This window comes from Xenopus tropicalis, chromosome 8, assembly GCF_000004195.4.
Source record: "Xenopus tropicalis strain Nigerian chromosome 8, UCB_Xtro_10.0, whole genome shotgun sequence".
Classification (NCBI taxonomy): domain Eukaryota; kingdom Metazoa; phylum Chordata; class Amphibia; order Anura; family Pipidae; genus Xenopus; species Xenopus tropicalis.
In genome coordinates this window covers 134,034,509-134,062,175 of record NC_030684.2, presented here as the reverse complement: position 1 = coordinate 134,062,175, position 27,667 = coordinate 134,034,509, and the positions used below count along the sequence as shown (strand labels likewise).

At 40.0% G+C, this 27,667-nt stretch overlaps 2 protein-coding genes across 2 annotated transcripts in view; both read left to right on the top strand.

The window, feature by feature from the left end:
* The window catches only part of LOC113455423 (major histocompatibility complex class I-related gene protein-like), a 73,981-nt gene that overhangs the window by 30,077 nt on the left and 16,237 nt on the right, over window positions 1-27,667 (top strand). The gene's annotated exons all lie outside the window — the stretch shown is intronic.
* LOC108644486 (class I histocompatibility antigen, F10 alpha chain) lies at window positions 991-26,469 on the top strand. The gene is made up of 6 exons (XM_031890830.1): window positions 991-1,333; window positions 3,255-3,533; window positions 11,021-11,302; window positions 12,216-12,488; window positions 23,010-23,120; window positions 25,235-26,469. Exons 1-6 carry the CDS (start codon window positions 1,279-1,281, stop codon window positions 25,270-25,272), a joined length of 1,038 nt encoding a protein of 345 aa, XP_031746690.1. The 5' UTR covers window positions 991-1,278; the 3' UTR covers window positions 25,273-26,469.

Here is a 27,667-nt window from a genome sequence, read left to right as displayed (position 1 = left end):
GTAACCACTGGTTCAGCCTTATTTGCTGCTTCCCTCTATTTGCCCTCTCTTGGGCACCAGATTATATATGGTGTTAAGGTGGCCATACACGCACCGATAATATCGTACGAAACCTCGTTTCGTACGATATTCGGTACGTGTATGGTATGTTGGCGAGTCGACCGATATCGCAGGAAGCTGCTGATATCGGCCGTCTCGCCGATCGGACCAGTTTGAAAATTTTGATCGGGCGCCATAGAAGGCGCCTGACCAAAATTTCCCTTCAGCGCTGAATCGGCAGAAGGAGGTAGAAATCCTATTGTTTCTACCTCCTTACCTGCCGATTCAGCCCTGAATGGTGTGTGGTGGATCTGACGATGTTTCGTGCGACCGATGGTCACACGAAACATCGTCAGATCGCCACGTGTATGGCCAGCTTTAGGCTGAGCAGCTCACCAGATCAAAATCTAAATAAGCATCCCCCAAAGCAAACTACCGTTGGTGGGAGGTGCGGGTTCCACTTACAGTATGTATATGTTGCCCATAGCAACCAAGCAACAAAAGCAAAGATCTGATTGGTTGCTTTGAGCAGTATCACCAGAGATGTTGGCTTACACACTATAGTAAATATGCCCTTAAAGTGATACTGACAGCCAAAGAAAACTTTTTTTTTTTACACCTGCTGTTGTGTTTTTTTTTTGTATTAGCTTTAAATTCCTTATAAACTAAATCTGCAAAGTTTTTTCACGATTATGGTAGCACAAATTACAGACCTATGGAGCAGCCATGTCCTTGAGGAGCAAGGAAGGGAGGGAGGGGGAGCTCCTTGAAGCAAACGGCAAGCTAAAACCTCCCAGTTTATGACGTAGTCCTTTTGACAGATTGAGAAGCTACAGTCGGCTGCCAGACAGTCGGGTTCAGGATCTTCAGTAGGATTTATGTAGATTTATGTAGAGAAACAGGACTTTTAGGGAAAAACAGTCAGCATGACCTATAGGTAGGTTTGGAAGTACTGTTGGTTCATATTTTCATAAGAAATTTTTTGGTGTCAGTATCACTTTAAAGAGTTGAGTGACAGTCACAGGTTCTTAGCATCACGCACAGTATATAAACAGAGCAGCAGTAACGGCTCTACCCACTTCCTGTTTTGGTCTCACTTTCTGTCCGATAACAAACTGCTCTCTCTCTGTCTCTCTATTTCCTTTTTATTGGAAGTGAATTATTTTCTTATCCCTGTCAAATCAGTGCAAAATAACTGATTTCTTTAGACGTGAAACTGACACCAAGGATAATTTGAGAATGACGTGGGTTGTGCTTCTGCTATTCAGCCTTGGTATCCCAGCGGCATATAGTCGTAAGTATTATCCTGCGCTCTTTATATTCTGAATATTTATATAGTGTAACTGAAGTTTATTTTTCTTGACAAACACAATAGAAAATAATTAGGACTTAATTCTTAAGGTGACAGGTCCCCTTTAAACACTACAGAATAAAATCAAAACAGTACAGCTATAGAATCTATTATCCAGAATTAGTGATGAGCGAATCTGTTCCGTGTCGCCCGCGGCTATTATTTTGTCGCGCGGCTATTGTTTTGTCGCCCGCGGCTATTGTTTTGTCGCGTGGCTATTGTTTCGTCGCCCGCGGCTATTGTTTTGTCACGCGGCTATTGTTTCGTCGCCCGCGGCTATTGTTTTGACGTGCGGCTATTGTTTCGTCGCCCGCGGCTATTGTTTTGTTGCGCGGCTATTGTTTCGTCGCCCGCGGCTATTGTTTTGTCGCGCGGCTATTGTTTCGTCGCCTGCAGCTATTATTTTGACGCCCGCGACTATTCTTTTTTGTCGTCCGCGACAATTTTTTGACGTGCGGCGAATTGTTCCGCGGCAAATTTTTTCATGCGTTTCGCGAAACAATCCGCCAATGGCGAAACGCGGAAATTCGCCACGAATCCATGCCTGGCAAAATATTTCGCCCATCACTATCCAGAATGCTTGGGACCTGGTTTAATAGAATAGGCCATTCTATAACATACTAAAAGTTAACTTTTTAAAGGTGAACAACCCATTAAGGAGTGGGCAAAGAACAATTTGGAAAAATCTATGTAATCTGCATTGTTTTTTCTACACAGTGCAATTTACATTGCTCATAATTCATTGTCATTGTGTCATTGGCAAACTTCCCCTGCTGAGTGATTCAGTTGGTGTCAGAAAACAAATAGGTGCAGGTGCTGGGTGCAAAGGGAATCCTTATTAATGCCTGGTAGGGGTTCAGAGAAGAGTTCCATGTCCCAATAACATTGTGCCTAGTGCCTAAATCAGTGGCATAGGTTTAGTAACAGCAAATGGGGGAGTGGCAAGGGAGCCAAAGGGGTTTTAATAATAAAACAGTACCTGTACTTGATCCCAACTAAGATATAATTACCCCTTATTGGGGGCAGAACAGTCCTATTGGGTTTATTTCATGGTTAAATGATTCCCTTTTCTCTGTAATAATAAAACAGTACCTGTACTTGATCCCAACTAAGATATAATTACCCCTTATTGGGGGCAGAACAGCCCTATTGGGTTTATTTAATGGTTAAATGATTCCCTTTTCTCTGTAATAATAAAACAGTACCTGTACTTGATCCCAACTAAGATATAATTACCCCTTATTGGGGGCAGAACAGCCCTATTGGGTTTATTTAATGGTTAAATGATTCCCCTTTTCTCTGTAATAATAAAACAGTACCTGTACTTGATCCCAACTAAGATATAATTACCCCTTATTGGGGCAGAACAGCCCTATTGGGTTTATTTCATGTTTAAATGATTCCCTTTTCTCTGTAATAATAAAACAGTACCTGTACTTGATCCCAACTAAGATATAATTACCCCTTATTGGGGCAGAACAGCCCTATTGGGTTTATTTCATGTTTAAATGATTCCCTTTTCTCTGTAATAATAAAACAGTACCTGTACTTGATCCCAACTAAGATATAATTACCCCTTATTGGGGCAGAACAGCCCTATTGGGTTTATTTCATGTTTAAATGATTCCCTTTTCTCTGTAATAATAAAACAGTACCTGTACTTGATCCCAACTAAGATATAATTACCCCTTATTGGGACAGAACAGCCCTATTGGGTTTATTTCATGTTTAAATGATTCCCTTTTCTCTGTAATAATAAAACAGTAACTTGGTCCTAACTAAGATACTATACACACCCCTTTCTTTCTCCCATATATATTGTAATTGTAAAAGTTAAACATGTCTCATATTTCTGGTCTCCTAGGAAGCCACACCTTGCAGTATGATGTGACTCTGGTATCAGCTCCGACCCCTGGGGTCCCTCAATTTTCTATTATCGTGTATGTAGATGGTGTGCCGTATGGAAGGTACAACAGTGACATCGGCCGCGCCGAGGCTTTCATTTCAATATCATCACTGCCATTTTCATCACTTTTGACAGTTTCGGAACACATGCAACAGCAGACCAAACTTGCTCAGGAATATGAAATAGCGCACAGGCAGAGGCTGGACTTTCTAATGGGGATTTTCAATATGACAAACGGTGAGTGTCCCTAAAAAGTGACACTAAAAAATTGTTTTTGTGTGTTATATCTGTAGGGTCTGCCTCCTGGATATAGAACATACAGTGCAAACAGTGGTAACTGTGTGCTTTTTTCTTGGCTTCAACTGGCAACAATAGGAAAACACAATTAAACTCTAAAACCAGGAATGGCAATCGATTTAATAAAACAATCTTTTAAAAAAGAAAATGAAAAAAAATGCATAAAAAATCTCTAAAATTTTTTATGAGGTTTTGAACGAATGGAGTGTCAGAAAAAAACTAAAAACCTCTAATACCACAAAGCAAAGAAAGATCTTCCGATATAATTACCCCTTATTTGGGGCAGAACAGCTCTATTGGGTTTATTTAATGGTTAAATGATTCCCTTTTCTCTGTAATAATAAAACAGTACCTGTACTTGATCCCAACTAAGATATAATTACCCCTTATTGGGGCAGAACAGCCCTATTGGGTTTATTAAATGGTTAAATGATTCCCTTTTCTCTGTAATAATAAAACAGTACCTGTACTTGATCCCAACTAAGATATAATTACCCCTTATTGGGGGCAGAACAGCCCTATTGGGTTTATTTCATGGTTAAATGATTCCCTTTTCTCTGTAATAATAAAACAGTACCTGTACTTGATCCCAACTAAGATATAATTACCCCTTATTGGGGCAGAACAGCCCTATTGGGTTTATTTAATGGTTAAATGATTCCCTTTTCTCTGTAATAATAAAACAGGAGCTGTACTTGATCCCAACTAAGATATAATTACCCCTTATTGGGGGCAGAACAGCCCTATTGGGTTTATGTCATGGTTAAAATGATTCCCTTTTCTCTGTAATAATAAAACAGTACCTGTACTTGATCCCAACTAAGATATAATTACCCCTTATTGGGGGCAGAACAGCCCTATTGGGTTTATTTCATGGTTAAATGATTCCCTTTTCTCTGTAATAATAAAACAGTACTTGTACTTGATCCCAACTAAGATATAATTACCCCTTATTGGGGGCAGAACAGCCCTATTGGGTTTATTTCATGGTTAAATGATTCCCTTTTCTCTGTAATAATAAAACAGTACCTGTACTTGATCCCAACTAAGATATAATTACCCCTTATTGGGGCAGAACAGTCCTATTGGGTTTATTTAATGGTTAAATGATTCCCTTTTCTCTGTAATAATAAAACAGTACCTGTACTTGATCCCAACTAAGATATAATTACCCCTTATTGGGGCAGAACAGTCCTATTGGGTTTATTTAATGGTTAAATGATTCCCTTTTCTCTGTAATAATAAAACAGTACCTGTACTTGATCCCAACTAAGATATAATTACCCCTTATTGGGGGCAGAACAGCCCTATTGGGTTTATTTCATGGTTAAATGATTCCCTTTTCTCTGTAATAATAAAACAGTACCTGTACTTGATCCCAACTAAGATATAATTACCCCTTATTGGGGCAGAACAGCCCTATTGGGTTTATTTAATGGTTAAATGATTCCCTTTTCTCTGTAATAATAAAACAGGAGCTGTACTTGATCCCAACTAAGATATAATTACCCCTTATTGGGGCAGAACAGTCCTATTGGGTTTATTTAATGGTTAAATGATTCCCTTTTCTCTGTAATAATAAAACAGTACCTGTACTTGATCCCAACTAAGATATAATTACCCCTTATTGGGGGCAGAACAGCCCTATTGGGTTTATTTCATGGTTAAATGATTCCCTTTTCTCTGTAATAATAAAACAGTACCTGTACTTGATCCCAACTAAGATATAATTACCCCTTATTGGGGCAGAACAGCCCTATTGGGTTTATTTAATGGTTAAATGATTCCCTTTTCTCTGTAATAATAAAACAGGAGCTGTACTTGATCCCAACTAAGATATAATTACCCCTTATTGGGGGCAGAACAGCCCTATTGGGTTTATGTCATGGTTAAAATGATTCCCTTTTCTCTGTAATAATAAAACAGTACCTGTACTTGATCCCAACTAAGATATAATTACCCCTTATTGGGGGCAGAACAGCCCTATTGGGTTTATTTCATGGTTAAATGATTCCCTTTTCTCTGTAATAATAAAACAGTACTTGTACTTGATCCCAACTAAGATATAATTACCCCTTATTGGGGCAGAACAGCCCTATTGGGTTTATTTCATGGTTAAATGATTCCCTTTTCTCTGTAATAATAAAACAGTACTTGTACTTGATCCCAACTAAGATATAATTACCCCTTATTGGGGGCAGAACAGCCCTATTGGGTTTATTTCATGGTTAAATGATTCCCTTTTCTCTGTAATAATAAAACAGTACTTGTACTTGATCCCAACTAAGATATAATTACCCCTTATTGGGGGCAGAACAGCCCTATTGGGTTTATTTCATGGTTAAATGATTCCCTTTTCTCTGTAATAATAAAACAGTACCTGTACTTGATCCCAACTAAGATATAATTACCCCTTATTGGGGGCAGAACAGCCCTATTGGGTTTATTTAATGGTTAAATGATTCCCTTTTCTGTGTAATAATAAAACAGTACCTGTACTTGATCCCAACTAAGATATAATTACCCCTTATTGGGGGCAGAACAGCCTTATTGGGTTTATTTAATGGTTAAATGATTCCCTTTTCTCTGTAATAATAAAACAGTACCTGTACTTGATCCCAACTAAGATATAATTACCCCTTATTGGGGGCAGAACAGCCCTATTGGGTTTATTTCATGGTTAAATGATTCCCTTTTCTCTGTAATAATAAAACAGTACCTGTACTTGATCCCAACTAAGATATAATTACCCCTTATTGGGGCAGAACAGCCCTATTGGGTTTATTTAATGGTTAAATGATTCCCTTTTCTCTGTAATAATAAAACAGGAGCTGTACTTGATCCCAACTAAGATATAATTACCCCTTATTGGGGGCAGAACAGCCCTATTGGGTTTATTTAATGGTTAAATGATTCCCTTTTCTCTGTAATAATAAAACAGGAGCTGTACTTGATCCCAACTAAGATATAATTACCCCTTATTGGGGGCAGAACAGCCCTATTGGGTTTATGTCATGGTTAAAATGATTCCCTTTTCTCTGTAATAATAAAACAGTACCTGTACTTGATCCCAACTAAGATATAATTACCCCTTATTGGGGGCAGAACAGCCCTATTGGGTTTATTTAATGGTTAAATGATTCCCTTTTCTCTGTAATAATAAAACAGGAGCTGTACTTGATCCCAACTAAGATATAATTACCCCTTATTGGGGGCAGAACAGCCCTATTGGGTTTATTTAATGGTTAAATGATTCCCTTTTCTCTGTAATAATAAAACAGGAGCTGTACTTGATCCCAACTAAGATATAATTACCCCTTATTGGGGGCAGAACAGCCCTATTGGGTTTATGTCATGGTTAAAATGATTCCCTTTTCTCTGTAATAATAAAACAGTACCTGTACTTGATCCCAACTAAGATATAATTACCCCTTATTGGGGGCAGAACAGCCCTATTGGGTTTATTTCATGGTTAAATGATTCCCTTTTCTCTGTAATAATAAAACAGTACTTGTACTTGATCCCAACTAAGATATAATTACCCCTTATTGGGGGCAGAACAGCCCTATTGGGTTTATTTCATGGTTAAATGATTCCCTTTTCTCTGTAATAATAAAACAGTACCTGTACTTGATCCCAACTAAGATATAATTACCCCTTATTGGGGGCAGAACAGCCCTATTGGGTTTATTTAATGGTTAAATGATTCCCTTTTCTGTGTAATAATAAAACAGTACCTGTACTTGATCCCAACTAAGATATAATTACCCCTTATTGGGGGCAGAACAGCCTTATTGGGTTTATTTAATGGTTAAATGATTCCCTTTTCTCTGTAATAATAAAACAGTACCTGTACTTGATCCCAACTAAGATATAATTACCCCTTATTGGGAGCAGAACAGCCCTATTGGGTTTATTTAATGGTTAAATGATTCCCTTTTCTCTGTAATAATAAAACAGTATCTGTACTTGATCCCAACTAAGATATAATTACCCCTTATTGGGGGCAGAACAGCCCTATTGGGTTTATTTAATGGTTAAATGATTCCCTTTTCTCTGTAATAATAAAGCAGTATCTGTACTTGATCCCAACTAAGATATAATTACCCCTTATTGGGGGCAGAACAGCCCTATTGGGTTTATTTAATGGTTAAATGATTCCCTTTTCTCTGTAATAATAAAACAGGAGCTGTACTTGATCCCAACTAAGATATAATTACCCCTTATTGGGGGCAGAACAGCCCTATTGGGTTTATTTAATGGTTAAATGATTCCCTTTTCTCTGTAATAATAAAACAGGAGCTGTACTTGATCCCAACTAAGATATAATTACCCCTTATTGGGGGCAGAACAGCCCTATTGGGTTTATGTCATGGTTAAAATGATTCCCTTTTCTCTGTAATAATAAAACAGTACCTGTACTTGATCCCAACTAAGATATAATTACCCCTTATTGGGGGCAGAACAGCCCTATTGGGTTTATTTCATGGTTAAATGATTCCCTTTTCTCTGTAATAATAAAACAGTACTTGTACTTGATCCCAACTAAGATATAATTACCCCTTATTGGGGGCAGAACAGCCCTACTGGGTTTATTTAATGGTTAAATGATTCCCTTTTCTCTGTAATAATAAAACAGTACTTGTACTTGATCCCAACTAAGATATAATTATCCCTTATTGGGGGCAGAACAGCCCTATTGGGTTTATTTCATGGTTAAATGATTCCCTTTTCTCTGTAATAATAAAACAGTACCTGTACTTGATCCCAACTAAGATATAATTACCCCTTATTGGGGGCAGAACAGCCCTATTGGGTTTATTTAATGGTTAAATGATTCCCTTTTCTGTGTAATAATAAAACAGTACCTGTACTTGATCCCAACTAAGATATAATTACCCCTTATTGGGGGCAGAACAGCCTTATTGGGTTTATTTAATGGTTAAATGATTCCCTTTTCTCTGTAATAATAAAACAGTACCTGTACTTGATCCCAACTAAGATATAATTACCCCTTATTGGGAGCAGAACAGCCCTATTGGGTTTATTTAATGGTTAAATGATTCCCTTTTCTCTGTAATAATAAAACAGTATCTGTACTTGATCCCAACTAAGATATAATTACCCCTTATTGGGGGCAGAACAGCCCTATTGGGTTTATTTAATGGTTAAATGATTCCCTTTTCTCTGTAATAATAAAGCAGTATCTGTACTTGATCCCAACTAAGATATAATTACCCCTTATTGGGGGCAGAACAGCCCTATTGGGTTTATTTCATGGTTAAATGATTCCCTTTTCTCTGTAATAATAAAACAGTACCTGTACTTGATCCCAACTAAGATATAATTACCCCTTATTGGGGCAGAACAGCCCTATTGGGTTTATTTCATGGTTAAATGATTCCCTTTTCTCTGTAATAATAAAACAGTACCTGTACTTGATCCCAACTAAGATATAATTAATTCTTATTGGGGGCAGAACAGCCCTATTGGGTTTATTTAATGGTTAAATGATTCCCTTCTCTCTGTAATAATAAAACAGTACCTGTACTTGATCCCAACTAAGATATAATTACCCTTATTGGGGGCAGAACAGCCCTATTGGGTTTATTTAATGGTTAAATGATTCCCTTTTCTCTGTAATAATAAAACAGTAACTGTACCCTAAACTCTAAAATCACGAATGGCAAGCGATTTATTAAAAAAGTCTTTTAAAAAAACAAACAAAAAGAAAAATCTCCAAAAAAATTTCTGAGGTTTTGAACAAATGGCGTGTCAGAAAAAAAACTAAAAACCTCTAATACCACAAAGCAAAGAAAGATCTTCCAATTGAAACATGGACAGCTTCCACTAACTTGTACATGGACTGCTTTTAGGTAGCAATGTTTTCTATTGGAGTTTGTTGTGGTTTTTTTCATTTAATAAGTTTCACATTTTTTGTGGTTTTGGTGAAAATTGTAGAAACCACATTATTTTGCACCAGAACCATGATTCTTCGGAAAAAAATGCAACCTCTAGTAAATGGGCCCCTTCCTGTACATGCTTAAATATGAAGCCCACTCTGACCAAAAACAAATAAGGAGTCCCAATTATCTTAACTTAAAACTTTCCACCCAGTGCAGATCCCCCATCATCTCCTTTCAAACACTGTCCTACAAGAGAGCAGGGCAAATAATACAGAGATGGAGAGCAGGCACTCCAAGCACACAAAAAACAGAAATTAGCACATTCAAGGTGTTGATTAGACAATGTATTCTGTTTGTACAGTTCATATGCATTACAGTCCTGCCCTCTACACTGCCTGTAGAGCAGAAGCTTGCACTTTGTGGGTAAGCTCTTTCCATCTGGGATACATATATATCATCACATGGCAGCCAATTAAAACTACAGGAACATATCTACCAGTGTTGCACAAATATATTGTATATAAACCCGGGTTCATTTCCTTGTTGTTTCCAGAATACAATTTCAATTGATTTATGTTTGATCCAGTGTCGGACTGGCCCACCAGGATACCAGGAAAACTCCTCCGGTGGGCCCAGGTGTCAGTGGGCCCTCCTGCTCCTGACCATTTGGCCTGTTTCATGGTCATTCCCTATTTCTGAATGGGAAGAAAGAGGAAAAATAAATTGAAGAATAGATGCTAACATGTAAATAAAAGAGACTTGGAGAATAAAGAAGTTGGGAGAGGAAAGGAGGAAAAATAGTTTGGAAAGCGGGCCTAGGGTCTAAGGTTCTCTGTTGGGCCCGTGGGGTCCCAGTCCCAGACTGGTTTGATCCTATATTTGAGTTATTAATCTTTAAAAGTAAAATAAAAAATAAAAGAATAACCATTGTAATTATTTATTCTAAACAAAAAATTGCCTCAAGTCCAACTGAAGGTTTTATACCACCCTAAAACCAAGGTCCCACACCACTGTAAAACCAAGGACCCTTTGGGTTTCACTAGAGCATAACTCATGCTTTCAGTCAGGTCAGATACTCTGGCTTGGGCCCAGACCTCTGAGGAGCAGCATTACTAGATTTAATTTGACAAAGTGCTGTTATGTGACCAAACCACAATAATGGGTTAATAGACTTCGCCTTTCACACTCATAATAACAGTAGAAGGTAACCAACATTTTTTTCTGTTTTATTTAATCTTTCTGAATGTGTAGACTAAGAAGAATCCGACTGATATCTGATTGATAGATGTTGTATGACCCAGAGGCTTGAATAGTCCTGTGGCCCTAGTACAGTTAAAGTTTATTTTATATGGATAAGAGGACATTTTTACTTGCATTATATCTAATATGATGCCCATTCACATTTTCCAAGATATGCAAGTGCAATAGGCACAAATCTTTTCATTTCCAGAATGGAGCAGAAAGGTTTGCATTTCATTCAGCTATTGTCCAAAGGTGCTAAATTGCACATTTCTGTTGCAGATAATGGGGATACCCATATCTACCAGACGAAGAATGCCTGTGAGCTCCATGATGATGGCACCATTGGTGGATACCAGGAGATTGCCATTGATGGGAAGGAAATTTTAGTGTATGATAAGGAGAGAGTGGTGTTTAAACCTGTAACACATGAAGCTGTGATGATGTCTCACCTATGGAATGAGCGTTATGATTCAACTTACACTGAGATATTCATGGAAATTGACTGCATTGAGCACATGAAGATGTATCTCCCGTATATATCCACTGACTTGGAAAAGAAAGGTGACACCTTAGAGCACTGCTTCATTTTAAAAACTTGTTTTAATTCATAAGTGCTTCAAGTTTTGTTGCTAGTCAGGCAAAATAATCTTTTCTTACCCTATTCATTATTTAAACGCTGTTTCTTTTTTTCTTTTGGAATCCATAGTCACAAACACTAGGAAAGGGGGATGGCAGATAGGGTAATGCAGGCATCTATCCATGGGGTTCAGGCAATTCCTATACCGAGTAGGATCATTTTGTTGCCTGCCAGTCAAACTGGGTGACAAAACACCCAGAAATGCCCCATCTTCCATTACCCCTAAACCAGCGGTTCTCAACCTGTGGGTCGGGACCCCTTTGGGGGTCGAACAACCCTTTCACAGGGGTCACATAAGATGGAAAACACATATTTCCGCTGGTCTTAGGAATAATTTTATGGTTGGGGGTCACCACAACATGAGGAACTGTATTAAAGGGTCACGGCATTAGGAAGGTTTAGAACCAATGCCCTAAACAAACACAACAACAATAACATAAAAACATATGGCCTCATTTATAAATCAAGAGACACAAGCTATGGAGTCCTTAGGGTCCATCCTTAGAGCACTTGTGTCTGAGAAATGTGTGGATTCTATTTAATTAGTGCTAGGTTAAAAATGATCATGGTTAGTGGTACATGCACAATAGGATAGGATGGACATTGGATCCCATAAAACTTGTACTGGGGGAAACCAAGATGGTGGAAGGGACAGGTGATAAATATGTACAATTTTAGTTGAAAATAACTGGCTGTAGGTATACATTTGGATTAAAAAATAGTCATTGGAAATTATGGGGGCAGCTAATATGTGGGCAATATTTACAGATGGGGTTATTTGACCTTAAATTTAAATTAGTTGAAAGGCTATTAAGCTTTTTTCTGTCCTCCTTCTAGTTTCCCCAAATGTGCAGATTTCCAGCTCAGAGTCAGAGAGTGGCACCAATCTGCACTGCTCTGGGTATGGGTTCTACCCCCGAGATGTGGAAGTGAAGTGGATAAAGAATGGGAGAGATGAGATTCACTCAGAGGAGGCAGCACAGATCCTGCCAAACCCTGATGGCACCTATCAGATCAGAGTCAGTGTGGGGGTAACACCAGAGGAGGGCGCCACTTACTCCTGCCATATAGATCACAGCAGCTTGGAGAATCCACTGGTTGTTCCCTTTGGTGAGTAACTTTAGGCTGATGGATGTATATGAGGAATATTACACTAAGCCCAACAGGCATGGTTATTTTAGTTCAAGTCTAAGTTTCCCCAGTTCTATAAGATACTTGAAAACATAAAAAAATAGATAATATAAATCATATGTGTATTTATGATAGATAGCAGACAAACCCATACAGTGGGCTAAATAGATACATGAACAAAGATAAGTAGATAGATAGATAGATAGATAGATAGATAGATAGATATAATACAGAGATAGATAGATAGATAGATAGATAGATAGATAGATAGATAGATAGATAGATAGATGATAGATAGATATAATACAGAGATAGATAGATAGATAGATAGATAGATAGATAGATAGATAGATGATAGATAGATAGATAGATAGATGATGGATAGATGATAGATAGATATAATACAGAGATAGATAGATAGATAGATAGATAGATAGATGATAGATAGATAGATAGATAGATAGATAGATGATAGATAGATAGATAGATGATAGGTATTCAGACGCATTACTCTTTGTAATGAATAAGAAGCAGTGTCTATGAGAAATGGATGACAAATTCCCATAAGGAAGACCCATATTCGGATTATATGTAGAAACGACATTATACACCCAAGCATGTTACATCAGTCCCTAGTTCCATAATGTATAAAAGTGGAAGGAACATGTGATCACATTCTCTTTCTGGACTCTGAACACACAGCTTTTATTAGCAAATTAGTTTGTAAAAACATCACAGGGATACAGGGACACAGGCCCAAACCATTACCTTATGGGTCCCCTTGGGTCTTTTAGGTCATTTTGCCAGTGCCTAGTGCTACACCTACTGCCTGTTACCCCAGCCACTTATTCCATCTGAACTGGTGAGAGAAAGGGAGTGAGGGAAGGATTCTGGGAGCTAACGGGGACCTGTCACCCACACATGAAAACTGTATAATAAAAGTCCTTTAAAAAATAAGCATGGAACCCAAATTCTTTTTTTTAATTAAATCATCCATACCTGCTATAAATGTATTTAAAAATCAGAGCTGTCAATCATATATTGCCTGCCCCGCCTCTATGCGCTGCCAAGTGCCTTTTAACACATACTGTATAAAGCATAGGTTACAGATGTCTCTTTTTTGGTTCATTTTACCATTTGTTTCAGTCAGTTTGTTTTCCACTCCACAGTAAAGGACAAGTTAAAATGGAATATTATTTTTTGCCTGATAAAAGAAAACAAAATTCTAAGCCACTTTGCAATAATACATTCATTACAAATTTGAAATGGTTTTTGACTTATCTGTATATATACAGTAATTGCTATTAGAAGCAGTGTTTGCCTGTCCCTCTCTATTCCCTGCCCTGGGGGCTCCGGCATATGAAACAGTGTAACACAAGGCAGCAGCCTGACAGACCTGACTCGCTGGGGGAGACCGACCTTTGCAACATTGTTTAAACAGTAACAACCAGGAATCAAGTAAAAGCTGCTTTCTATAGCAAAGAAATTTACAAATAACCTTTAAACCTTCATATTGGAAAGTTTTGGGGTTGGCATGCCCTTTAAGGCTGCCTGTAGACTGTGTGATTGCTGCATGTGAGATTCTTAATCTGAAGATCATTGCTCTATTCCATCATATGTTGCATTCACGTCAAAAGATGCCTCCATCATTACTGGTGGCACTGGGCTGCCCTGTGATTGGACAGATCAGGGAAGGCCAACTTTTAATCACCTACTCTGTCCAGTCACTGTGCAACCCCTGCATTCCTCAAGAGAGAGGCCATGAACCTGGACTGGGGGCTTTAACCCTTTCACTGCCAGCCGATTTGTCCCAAAAGTGAACATCTACTGCCAAGCCGTTTTTAGACAATTTGCACTCATTACATTTGCTTTGGTTTCTTGACAAGAAAACCTACATGAAATTAAGCATGTTATATATCGTTTTTTCCGGAACGAATTGGGCTTGAACATTGTAATAAAAGTTTGTACTTTTTCTGGAGATTTAACACATTTTTTGAGTGAAATATGTTAAAAAAAAGTGAAATAAAGAAAAAAGTATTTTTATTTTGTGTTTTTTTTCCAAGAACGATTACATTAACTTACAAAAATTTTACTGTTTGTAAAAGCCCTGCTTCTGCTGAATCCAACAATACCAAATATGTGTTGGTAAGCCACTTTTCTTGTCCAGAAGACACCCCAATAATAAAACAGCGTTTTGTGCAATTTTCATAAGTCACACATTTTTAGAAACTGCACACCTCTATATTTTTAGTTGTGGTGTAGTTTTTGCTCTAAATGTAGCTCCTGTCATACAGATAGCGTAAAAACATATACCATATTTTAATTTTTTTTTTTTTTTCTGAAACACTATCACCGTCACAAAGTCCAAAGTAAATTTGAGAATAAAACACCAATGAAAATTTTCAAATGAAGGCAGGTTATGAAAGAACAAGTTATCCCGAGTAAAACGATACCCCACATGCATGGGTGCACCTAAAGACACGGCCTCCAAACAGCCCAAAACAGGGGCAATACACAAGAGCAATTTCAGCTGGAAAGTTTGGAGCTGCGCTCTAAGTGCACTCCATGCAGTTTGTCAGTCTGAACACCCCCTTACCTGTGAAATACCCCCACAAACTATATGTTTTCTGAAAGTGCACATCTGTAGCTATTCAGCAGCGCCATTCTTGCTTTCCTACATGCAGAATTGTGGACGCAGTTCTCCGTAGAAGTTTGCGGTTTGGCCTGAAATAAAGAAAAAAAAAGATCCAAAGTTAGATTTCTCCCCAAAATTGCCATAGCAACGAAAAAAAAACACTAGAATATCAATCTACAACTTGTCCTGAACAAAACGATACCCCACATGCATGGGTGCACCTAAAGACACGGCCTCCAAACAGCCCAAAACAGGGGCAATACACAAGAGCAATTTCAGCTCGAAAGTTTGGAGCTGCGCTCTAAGTGCACTCCATGCAGTTTGTCAGTCTGAACACCCCCTTACCTGTGAAATACCCCCACAAACTATATGTTTTCTGAAAGTGCACACCTGTAGCTATTCAGCAGCGCCATTCTTGCTTTCCTCCATGCAGAATTGTGGACGCAGTTCTCCGTAGAAGTTTGCGGTTTGGCCTGAAATAAAGAAAAAAAAAGATCCAAAGTTAGATTTCTCCCCAAAATTGCCATAGCAATGAAAAAAAACACTAGAATATCAATCTACAACTTGTCCTGAACAAAACGATACCCCACATGCATGGGTGCACCTAAAGACACGGCCTCCAAACAGCCCAAAACAGGGGCAATACACAAGAGCAATTTCAGCTTGAAAGTTTGGAGCTGTGCTCTAAGTGCACTCCATGCAGTTTGTCAGTCTGAACACCCCCTTACCTGTGAAATACCCCCACAAACTATATGTTTTCTGAAAGTGCACACCTGTAGCTATTCAGCAGCGCCATTCTTGCTTTCCTCCATGCAGAATTGTGGACGCAGTTCTCCGTAGAAGTTTGCGGTTTGGCCTGAAATAAAGAAAAAAAAAGATCCAAAGTTAGATTTCTCCCCAAAATTGCCATAGCAACGAAAAAAAACACTAGAATATCAATCTACAACTTGTCCTGAACAAAACGATACCCCACATGCATGGGTGCACCTAAAGACACGGCCTCCAAACAGCCCAAAACAGGGGCAATACACAAGAGCAATTTCAGCTCGAAAGTTTGGAGCTGCGCTCTAAGTGCACTCCATGCAGTTTGTCAGTCTGAACACCCCCTTACCTGTGAAATACCCCCACAAACTATATGTTTTCTGAAAGTGCACACCTGTAGCTATTCAGCAGCGCCATTCTTGCTTTCCTCCATGCAGAATTGTGGACGCAGTTCTCCGTAGAAGTTTGCGGTTTGGCCTGAAATAAAGAAAAAAAAAGATCCAAAGTTAGATTTCTCCCCAAAATTGCCATAGCAACGAAAAAAAAACACTAGAATATCAATCTACAACTTGTCCTGAACAAAACGATACCCCACATGCATGGGTGCACCTAAAGACACGGCCTCCAAACAGCCCAAAACAGGGGCAATACACAAGAGCAATTTCAGCTCGAAAGTTTGGAGCTGCGCTCTAAATGCACTCCATGCAGTTTGTCAGTCTGAACACCCCCTTACCTGTGAAATACCCCCACAAACTATATGTTTTCTGAAAGTGCACACCTGTAGCTATTCAGCAGCGCCATTCTTGCTTTCCTACACGCAGAATTGTGGACTCAGTTCTCCGTAGAAGTTTGCGGTTTGGCCTGAAATAAAGAAAAAAAAGTACCAAAGTTAGATTTCTCCCCAAAATTGCCATAGCAACGGAAAAAAAACACTAGAATATCAATCTACAACTTGTCCTGAACAAAACGATACCCCACATGCATGGGTGCACCTAAAGACACGGCCTCCAAACAGCCCAAAACAGGGGCAATACACGAAAGTTTGGAGCTGTGCTCTAAGTGCACTCCATGCAGTTTGTCAGTCTGAACACCCCCTTACCTGTGAAATACCCCCACAAACTATATATTTTCAGAAAGTGCACACCTGTAGCTATTCAGCAGCGCCATTCTTGCTTTCCTACATGCAGAATTGTGGACTCAGTTCTCCGTAGAAGTTTGCGGTTTGGCCTGAAATAAAGAAAAAAAAAGGTCCAAAGTTAGATTTCTCCCCAAAATTTCCATAGCAACGAAAAAAAAACACTAGAATATCAATCTACAACTTGTCCTGAACAAAACGATACCCCACATGCATGGGTGCACCTAAAGACACGGCCTCCAAACAGCCCAAAACAGGGGCAATTCACGAAAGTTTGGAGCTGCGCTCTAAGTGCACTCCATGCAGTTTGTCAGTCTGAACACCCCCTTACCTGTGAAATACCCCCACAAACTATATATTTTCAGAAAGTGCACACCTGTAGCTATTCAGCAGCGCCATTCTTGCTTTCCTACACGCAGAATTGTGGACTCAGTTCTCCGTAGAAGTTTGCGGTTTAGCCTGAAATAAAGAAAAAAGATCCAAAGTTAGATTTCTCCCCGAAATTGCAATAACAACTAAAAAAACCTGCCCAATTTAGCCCCAAAATATATTCTATTTACCTTTATCTGTTTAGTTGAACATCTTTTGACTGTATAGCTTCATCTGTATTCCTGCGAATCTTCGGGTGATGCGAGGAGGTGGTGAAAGGGAGTCATTGCCCCCACCGAGTAATGACAACCAGCGGGGGCAAGTGGCTAGGGTTAGGAAGGAGAGGCTTCTGCCTGGCACCCCCCAATTGTTGCACCCTAGGCAGGAGCCTCTAGGGCACCAGTTTTGCCCCCCCATACACAATACACCCATAGAAAGTGCACCCAAAGACAGCACCCCCCATACACATTGCCCCCATAGACAATACCCCCATACACAGTGCCCCCAATTGCCCCCATACACAGTGCCCCCATAGACAATACCCCCAATTGCCCCCATACACAGTGCCCCCAATTTTCCCCATACACAGTGCCCCCCATACACAGTGCCCCCCATACACAGTGCCCCCCATACACAGTGCCCGCCATACACAGTACCCCCCATACACAGTACCCCCCCATACACAGTGCCCCCCCATACACAGTGCCCCCCATACACAGTGCCCCCCCATACACAGTGCCCCCCCATACACAGTGCGGTAATCTATTACAGAAATGCGGGACATTATTGCATAAGTTGCATAGCACCACAATTCTGAAAAAAGCTGAATGCCTGCACCAAGAACAAAATATATATTGCCCAAAATAAAGGCCTCAATATCTGCATTGAAAGCTGAGCTAATGAGTTTTGAATTTGCCAGTTTCTCTCCAACCAAAAGAGCTATGCCATCAGAACAATACTATTACTCATAATAAGGAGAAAGACTACAATTAGCATAAGTGTTGAAATGTAAACTCCCATCTACCAACAAACTATAACTTTCTTTTCACTACTGCAAACAAAGACCCTAACTGTGCAAAAATAATAAAAAAAATATTCCATGGAGAGCTAATACTGTACACTAGTAAAACCTAAAATGTCACCCAGAAATACATATAGCCGTAGCAACTGCCCTGAAAGGGTAGCTTATGAGGTGTCCGTAAAAAAAAAAAACCTTGTGGCATCAGCAGGGGAGATGAAATCATCCGCAGGCAAGATGAAACATCATGATCATCACGCACCACAAATTTTTAGGGGCCCAGTCCGTCACGCAACACCTCAGTTGGCTATACATAACCTAACGTAACATTTTAGGTAAGGAAACAACCAAATTAACCATGACATAAAATTCTGACCTGAATACATAAACCATAAGGCTACTATATTAATTTTGCACAAAGCGGGATGCCAATAATTATTATAAATTCCATCAGTGCACAACAATTTATTACCCTTTCAATAGTGCAGACGAGTATGGTATATTTCAAAACATGGTTTGAAACATAACCCGGGGTTGCGAGGGCACTTAGGGCAGTAGTACCGTGTATCTCGTCTTATACCCCTTTTGCGGCACACTCTGCAAGCTTTCTGGGCAAACACTTTTCCAGGTGTGGGTGGAAGCGTATCAATAAAGTGCTTCCCAATCAATCGGGCCACATTGTCACTAGGGGGCATCTCAGGCACAGTCTCCTCTACACCACTAAACAACAGGGCAGGGATTATCTGCAGCTGGTATTTATAATAGGATAATTTGCGGCCTGGTACTGCTGCCTTATATACAACGTATGAATTTCGAAGGGCCATTTGAATCAAGTATATACCAACTTTTTTGTACCAGGCCTTAGTTTTTCGAGTGGCGTTGTAGTAATGTTGGAGTTGATCAGTTCTGTCAACGCCACCCATGTACCTGCTGTATTCCCTGCAACAGAGAGGTTTTGTTTTAGGGGGCCTACCAACTCTCTGTACCACAGTTACTGACTCATCGTGGATTGTCGTCAGCATGAATACATTTTTTGTGTCATAATAATTTATGGCAAGGAGCTCATCATTTCTTAGGGCATAAACTTCTCCACGATTAAGTTTTTTGCTGACCAGATCCCTGGGCAAGCCCTTTCGGGTACGATTTATAGTGCCACAGGCTGGGGTATCTAAGCAATATAGGGCAGTGAACAGGGGGATACTAGTGTAAAAGTTATCCACATATAAGTGGTAACCTTGGCCCAAAAGTGGAGAGATGAGCTCCCATACAATTTTGCCACTGACAGTCAAATCAAGGGGACAACCAGGGGGGTCTAATTTGGAGTCCTTGCCTTCATAAATCATGAAATAGCTGGTGTACCCCGAAATGCTTTCGCACAGTTTGTAAAATTTGATCCCATAGCGGGCACGCTTGCTTGGGATGTACTGCCGAAATGCGATGCGCCCTTTGAAGAGGAGAAGTGACTCATCTATACACTTCTCCACACCGCTCAGACAGGCTATTTATAAGGGGCCTCAATTTATGCAGCCTGTCATGGCCGGGCACATCAGGGGGTACAGCCGTTGCATTATTATTGAAATGCAGAAACCGGAGCAGTAGCTGATACCGGTTTCTCGGCATGGTGGCAGAAAAAACAGGGATAGACAACACAGTAGTGGTATCCCAGTAGGACTCCAAAGAATTTGCTTTTATGAGACCCATAGCTAAAGTGAGTCCCAAGAACTTTTTCATTTCGGCAATGTCAGTGGGATGCCATGCCTGCGCTCGAGCATACCTAGGTAGGGGATTATGGGTAAGGTATTGCTCGGCGTATAAATTTGTATAGAGGACCATATCCTGTAGGATGGCCTCAGTGATGTACAATTGAAAAAAATCAATAGGCTCAAAATTCCTGGTGTCCACCTTAACACCAGTGACTGCAGTAAAAGGGGGGATCTCAGGGGGAAAATTACAAGGAGGCCTCCACGCAGGCTCTCCTCCAGCTGCAGCATCAGCCCTATCACCCTCTCCCTCATTTTGCACACTCTCCTCTACCTCCATGGGCTCCTCAAGAGCACTAACCGTGCTACTACTACACCATGACTCCTCAGTAGAGGAGTCACTCTCTGAACCAGGGGGCACATACTCGGAATCAGAGTCACTGAACTCCTCCGAGCTAGAGGCCATGCACAGTGCAGCAGCCTCTTCAACCGAGTACAACTTTCTGGCCATGTTGCCAACAAAATATTTTTTTATAACACCCTAGTCCAAAATCACAAAAAATCAAGTAAATCAGAATATGATCAGAAGCCAGAAAAATCTAACAGCTACGCAAAGATAAACTACTGCAACACAGGCAAGGCAGACACTAGAAAAAAAAAACAGGTAAGATCTGGCTAAGAAAAAAAGCAGCTTTGGTTTCAAACCCCCCCCCCCCTCTAAACCCCCTTGAACTCCTGAACTCCCTAAAAAAAATACAACCAAGAACAATCAGGAACAATCAGGAACAATCCAGAACAAGCAAAAAAAAAGCAAAAGCCAGTAGATGCAACACACAAATAAAAAAGCCAAGATCAATAAGCAAGAACAGTAAATGAACAGCAACACAAATCTAAAATGCAACGAAACCACTGAAAAATGCAAAATCAAGTTAACACAAGCAATATAACTAATCAAAGTATAACACAAAACTGAAAACTCACAAAACCACTGAACTATGCAAGAAAAATGTGATTATGCCGTGTGACTTGTGTTCAGGATACCTGATCACTTGTCACACTGCAAAATCAAGGTAACACAAGCAATATAACTAATCAAAGAATAACACAAAACTGAAAACTCACAAAACCACCGAAAAACACAAGAAAAATGTGATTATGCCGTGTGACTTGCGTTCAGGCTACCTGATCACTTGTCACACTGCAAAATCAAGGTAACACAAGCAATATAACTAATCAAAGTATAACACAAAACTGAAAACTCACAAAACCACTGAACTATGCAAGAAAAATGTGATTATGCCGTGTGACTTGCGTTCAGGCTACCTGATCACTTGTCACACTGCAAAATCAAGGTAACACAAGCAATATAACTAATCAAAGTATAACACAAAACTGAAAACTCTCAAAACCACCGAAAAACACAAGAAAAATGTGATTATGCCGTGTGACTTGCGTTCAGGCTACCTGATCACTTGTCACACTGCAAAATCAAGGTAACAGTAATAACAGTATATATATATAATATAACAGAAATAAAAGTATAACACAGAACTTAGAAATCAGAGTAATAGAGTAAAACAAGTAATAAAACAGAAATAAAGCACAATGCAGAACTGAAAAAGCAATGAAAATCAATAATATACAATAAAACTGATGAAACAGTGATTAGTGTGTAAAGGCTAAAAATGGAAAATAAAATAAAGGCAAAGTAAAAAATATGTATGTGTGTACACTTGTGAGTGTGTGTAAGTGTATGCCTGTGCAAAAAAAAAAAAGTGGAAACTGCAAAAAAAAAATCAGAAAAAAAAATTACAATTAGTGTGATGTGTAAATGGTGCAAAATTGGTACCTGGGGCAGGCAAGGCAGATCTCAAAGGCAGGCAGGCAGATCTCTGGTGCTGGAAGACCGCAGGGGGATGCAGGCAGGCTCCAAGAGGCTCCACGATGCTCCACGAGTGAAGGGGGCGGCGCCAGGGGCAGGATTAAATACCCCAAGCAGCAGGCACGTCCTGATGACGTCGCTGCGACTTGGGGTCACACAGAGGCGATCGGAGGGGGCCCAGGAGGGAGCAGCGCCGGTAAGCTCGTTGCCTAGGGGGTTTTGGGCCTGGCAGCGCGTCTCTGCACTCGGATCGATCGGCGAGTGCAGAGAACGCGCTGTCCTTATGGGAAACGTAGCTTCTACGTGCTTGGCATACAACGATTTTTTATGCCAGCACGTAGAAGCTACGTGCTTGGCAGGGAAAGGGTTAACTAGAATAAATATTTGGTAAGCCTGTAAAGCACATTTGGAAAAAATAAAATACATTTGACATCTGCACTACAATTTTAAAGGGTTTATGTAATAAAACGCAATAAGTTTGCCCAGGAGCAGTAACCCATAGCAACCAATAAGATGCTTGCTTTTAAACATGTGACCAGTAAATGCTACTGTACCTGCTGATTGGTTGTTATGGGTTACTGCTCCTGAGCAATCTTACTGCCTTTTATTACATAACCCTAAAAGTCACTGGTGGTCATTTATCAACAATGGGCAAATTTGCCTGTAAGCAGTAACTCATGGCAACCAATTAAATTGTAGCATTCATTGTTCTACCAGCAACTGGCTATGGGTTACTGCCTATGGGCAAATTTGCCCAGTATTGATAAATAAGCCCCAATGTGTTTAATTAATTCCATTTTATTTAGGAATGTTTGGATTGTGTTTATCCATTTTACACTGAAAGACTGAGACTTTACAGTAAATAGTGGAAGAGTTTAGATGTTCATTGTGTCTATGTCCTGTTCTTTCGGTTATTATTGATAGATTTCTTTCAGTATTTCTTCCTTTAGTAACACTTGGTTGTTTTAACAATCCCCTTTTTCTACTCCCAATAAACAGAACCCAACAAGAGAAGCATTTGGTATATCATCATCCCTGTCAGTGCGGCTCTGCTCCTCCTCCTCCTGATTATCCTGGGAGTATTTATATACAGAAAGAGAATGACAAAAGGTATTTATTTCCATTTTAAAGTATTTGTATATTGGATATAAGAAATTCAGTGTAAGGGTACATCATGTTGTTACACTTGGCTCCGGATATCGGGGCCTCTTCAAAGCGAGAGACATACAGTACAGTATGCAGGCCACATACTCCCATAAGAAACTTGAGAACCAAGGATACACATAGCCAGTGTTAATAGGGATGCACCGAATCCCGGATTCAGTTCAGGATTCGGGCCGAATCTAGCCTTTTTTTGATGGATTTGGGTTCGGACGAATCCACGGTCCCGGCCGAACCGAAACCGAATCCTAATTAGCATTTGGAAAGGGTTAAAATTTAGGGGGGGGGGATTTTTAGCAACTTTTAACCCTTCACGCATATGCTAATTAGGATTTTGTACGGGATTCGGCAGATCCTGGGTGGGTTCGGGGGTTCGGCAGATCCTGGGTGGGTTCGGGGGTTCGGCAGAACCCAAAATAGTGGGTTCGGTGCATCCCTAGTTAATAAAAGTGAATATTCTCTGCAGTTCCTAACTAGTAAAGTATATTTGATAGCAGAAGAAACTAAATGTAACTTTCCATAGTGCAGCAGGGAATTCCTTCCTCACTTCCCTCAATACGCCAATTCAACTGTCTTAGTGGGAAACCTAGTCTAGTCCTGACTCCCTTACCTAGGACTCCCTTGGAGTTCTACTTTCCAACATTTGAATGAAAGAAGAGGGACAATGAATCCTCTGCCCCCCACTTCCAGTCATTCTGATAAGACCCATATCTTTAAGGGTCCATGATTCAGGAGTACCCTAAACAAATCTAGACCACTCAGGTATAAAAAAGTGTTCATATCAAAAAGTGCTGTGCAAAGAAGCTGTTATCCCATCAATCAAGACATTTAATTTAAAGGAAAACTATACCCCCAAACAATGTAGGTCTCTATAAAAAAAACATTTTGCATAAACAGCTCATATGTAAATCCCTGATTCATCTTAATATACAATTTTCAGAAAAATATGTTTTTTTAGTAGTATGTGTCATTGGGTAATCCTAAATAGGAAACTGCCATTTTAAGTACTAAGGGCCGCCCCCTGGGATCATAGGAGTCACAGTGCACACAAACAAGCCAAGGCACACATACATGCTAGGCCCCATCAGCCAATGAATGGGCAGAGTTCTGCCTTTTGCTCCCACACTACTTCCTGTTACAGTTAGAGCTGCATCACTTCCTGTCAGCTGATCTCTGAGGGAGCACACAGCCCATCACTAAATGGCGGCTCAAGGGAAATGATGTAAAAGGGCAATATTTACTGATATATATATATTCCAGTTTGGGGAGATTCTTTAATAGGTCACTTAACATAATATAAACTGTTGGTTAAGTATTAATTCTGGGGGTATAGTTTCCCTTTAACTGAATACTGTCATGGCAAAATAATCCCTCTTTTACGAACTTTGATTTTTGTTGTAGCGCTAATCATTCCCATTATCCGTCAGTAAAGTAAAGCAGGCTTTAGACTCGAGAGTTCCTACATAAATTAAAAAAGGCTCAGAATCCATCATTTTTGGACAAATACTAAAACCTCCACTAAAGATTTGTCTGAATTGAGTCTGAACCCCAATTTGCATATTCAGATTACAGAAAAGTAAAAAGATTGCATCAACTGTCAGCAAAAGATTATTGCAGTCAGTTGTTCAGGGTGGTAGAGTCACGTGACTTAAATGGTTTGGGTTTGGTTTGGCTGAACACCTAGGATTTGGAGGTTAAGTACATTGATGCAATTCAATGGAAGAATAGAAAGTATGGGCCAACCAGACTGACCCTCCCATGCTCCCCGCGCCATTCCTAGCACCTTTTATTACATATGGAGGTTAGAATGTTTTCATATCCTACAAATGTATTGAAATGATGAAGCTGTTTATTCTTTTGCTCATATTTTGACAATAAATTAGTTTTATACAAAAAAATGAGGGGGGGGGGTTATATTATGGATCAGAACCCCATTTATGCATGTTGTGCTTTTATAATTATGTTTTAATCATTCAGCTTAAAGTTAAGACCTTGCCCAGCCTTATATATAACTCCTTATAAGCCCTTAATCACAATAAATAATGATTTTTGCTTTCTTGTAGATCCCAAGGGCAGCCATCAGCGTGTGGGCACAGGATAAAGGCTGAAAATCCAACATACGCTCCCGTCCTTTGGTTTGAGGTGTAATTGATAGACATATTACTCACTTTCATCTGCCATCTTGGATAAACATAGCAGCCTGCCAAGCTTAAAATATCTAATTTTTGCATCATAAATTTTAAAGGGAACTTAACCCCCCCATAAAACTGTCCCTCTGTACCCCCCGAGTTTTCTAAAGAAACAGATGCAAAAGAACTCACCAACCAGAATGCTGCTTACCAGAACTTTGTCATCCATCTTGCTGTTATCTTACTTACAACGACAATGTTGGCTTCTTCCATTGGGTACACTGCCACTGGGATAATATTGGTTACAGATGTGTGGCCCCTGTGTGAGAACACGTCTGAGGTGTCTGATGATGTGGGAGAATCTGCCTATTTGGCAAGTTAGGGGGGGTTGGGGTGGGCCTAGCAAGAGCCCCCTGTGGGGGATGCAACAGGGGCACCTTGGGGGGGTCCCTGTGGGGGATGTGATGGGGCACCCCCAGGCTGACCCTGATCCCAATACCTTTTTCAAGATAAGAAAAAGAAAATACTATTAACAGTGACAAGACCATCTTCCTGGAAAAAGGCCAAAACTTAGATCTAGATCATGGATGCAAGATACCAGATGTGCCATTACTTTGTAAAACGCGCTGCCAAATATTACAGTATCAGGGTGTCTCTAAAACTGCCAAATTTTTACCACAGTTGAGGGTACTAGCTTTTAAAGCACAAAATGTATTAGGTAGACTTCTACCATTTAGTAGACTCCCATTGGTTGAATCACTTTAAATGACTATGTTAGTTAGTCAGCTTGTACGGTTTTGAAAGTTAGTTAGTTGCTGAGCAATGAGCCCCATTGCATTCTGCATTATTAGATGTCCGTTGCTGTGTTATTGTATTTTATTTCTTTGTGGGTTTGCCCACTGGGTGAAGGAACTGCACTCTGGAACTGGAGGGTTCCTGGGTTAGTGTGTATGTTGTGTGTGTATTAGTGTGTATGCTGAAGTGTGAACAGTATGCCAGAAAAGAGTTACAATCGTGCTACAAATAGACCTTTGATATTGGTTCTCTGCAGGGCAGGGACCTCATATCTCCTGGGGCACTTTTGTAATTGCATATATACAGTATATTTATTGTTTGCATTATTCCTAGTTTTCTGTACTATGAAATAAAACATGTGTTTTCATAGAATATTACTTTTGTACACGTGACTTTAATCTAGGGGTGAGCAGACACCCTAGACTTTGCCTTTAGAGGGGCGTTGAGCCTCCATCTGACTTTCTTTTTTGTTGGTTCCACTCTGTGTGTGTGTGTGAGAGAGGGAGAGAGAGAAAGAGACATCTCTGTGCCCAGGGCCGCAGCTACCTATAAGCAGAGTACTCAGTCTGCATAGGGCACCAACTCCCAGGGGGGCACCATCCCAGCTGCTCCAAAAAAACAAACATTTTTCTATATTATAACATACCCCCCAACACTGTCCCGCCAGTTTTTATAGCGCATCCCGCTGTCCCGGATAGTTAAATCAATCTATGGGGGCTATTGTGGACACTTACTATGGGGGCATTGTCTATGGGGGCAATTGGGGGCACTGTGTGTGGGGCCCCTATAGTAGGTTTTTTTTTTTTTTTTTACTTCCGTAATATTTGGGGGAGGGGGCACAAAAGTAAATTTCATCTTAGGGCACCCATTTGGCCAGCAGCGGCCCTGTCTGTGCCATGTACTTTTCTATATTCATTCTTATCAGAGGGCAGGATTAATGGCACAAGCAAGGCACTGCACTGAGGGAGGATGTTTGAAGTAAAAACTAGAGATGCACCAAATCCACTATTTTAGGATTAGGCTAAACCCTGAATCCTTTGCGAAAGATTCGGCTGATTAGCGAATCAAATCCGATCCCGAAAAGGAAGGGTCAAAGAGAACCGTGAGCACAGAGCGCAGTTAAAATCTGTTTATGTGATAAAAAGTGATTTTAGAAATTCGGATTTGGTTCGGCCAGAGGCATGGATTCAGCTGATGGGTTCATGGGTTAAACTCCCCGAAGAAGTCAATGGTAGAGATGAGCGAATCTGTCACGTTTCAAATCGCCAAAACATTAGTGAATCTCAAAAGATCTGCGAAATGGTGAAAATGTTGCGCGGCAAAAAACATTTTTTGACATGGGTGCCGATGTCTTGTCGCACTGCAAATTTTGTTGCCAATTTTGAGAAAAAATCTTCCAGCAGCGAAATGCGGAAATTCACAGCGAATACATGCCTGGAGATAAATTTCAGCCATCAATAGTCAATGGCAGAGGTCCCTTTCCTTAACAATCCTTCTTGTGTCACAAAACTCCAGAGGCTTCCAATTTTTGATGCTGGTTTTTGTCTAATAAAGCCCCATTTTTCTCAGCAA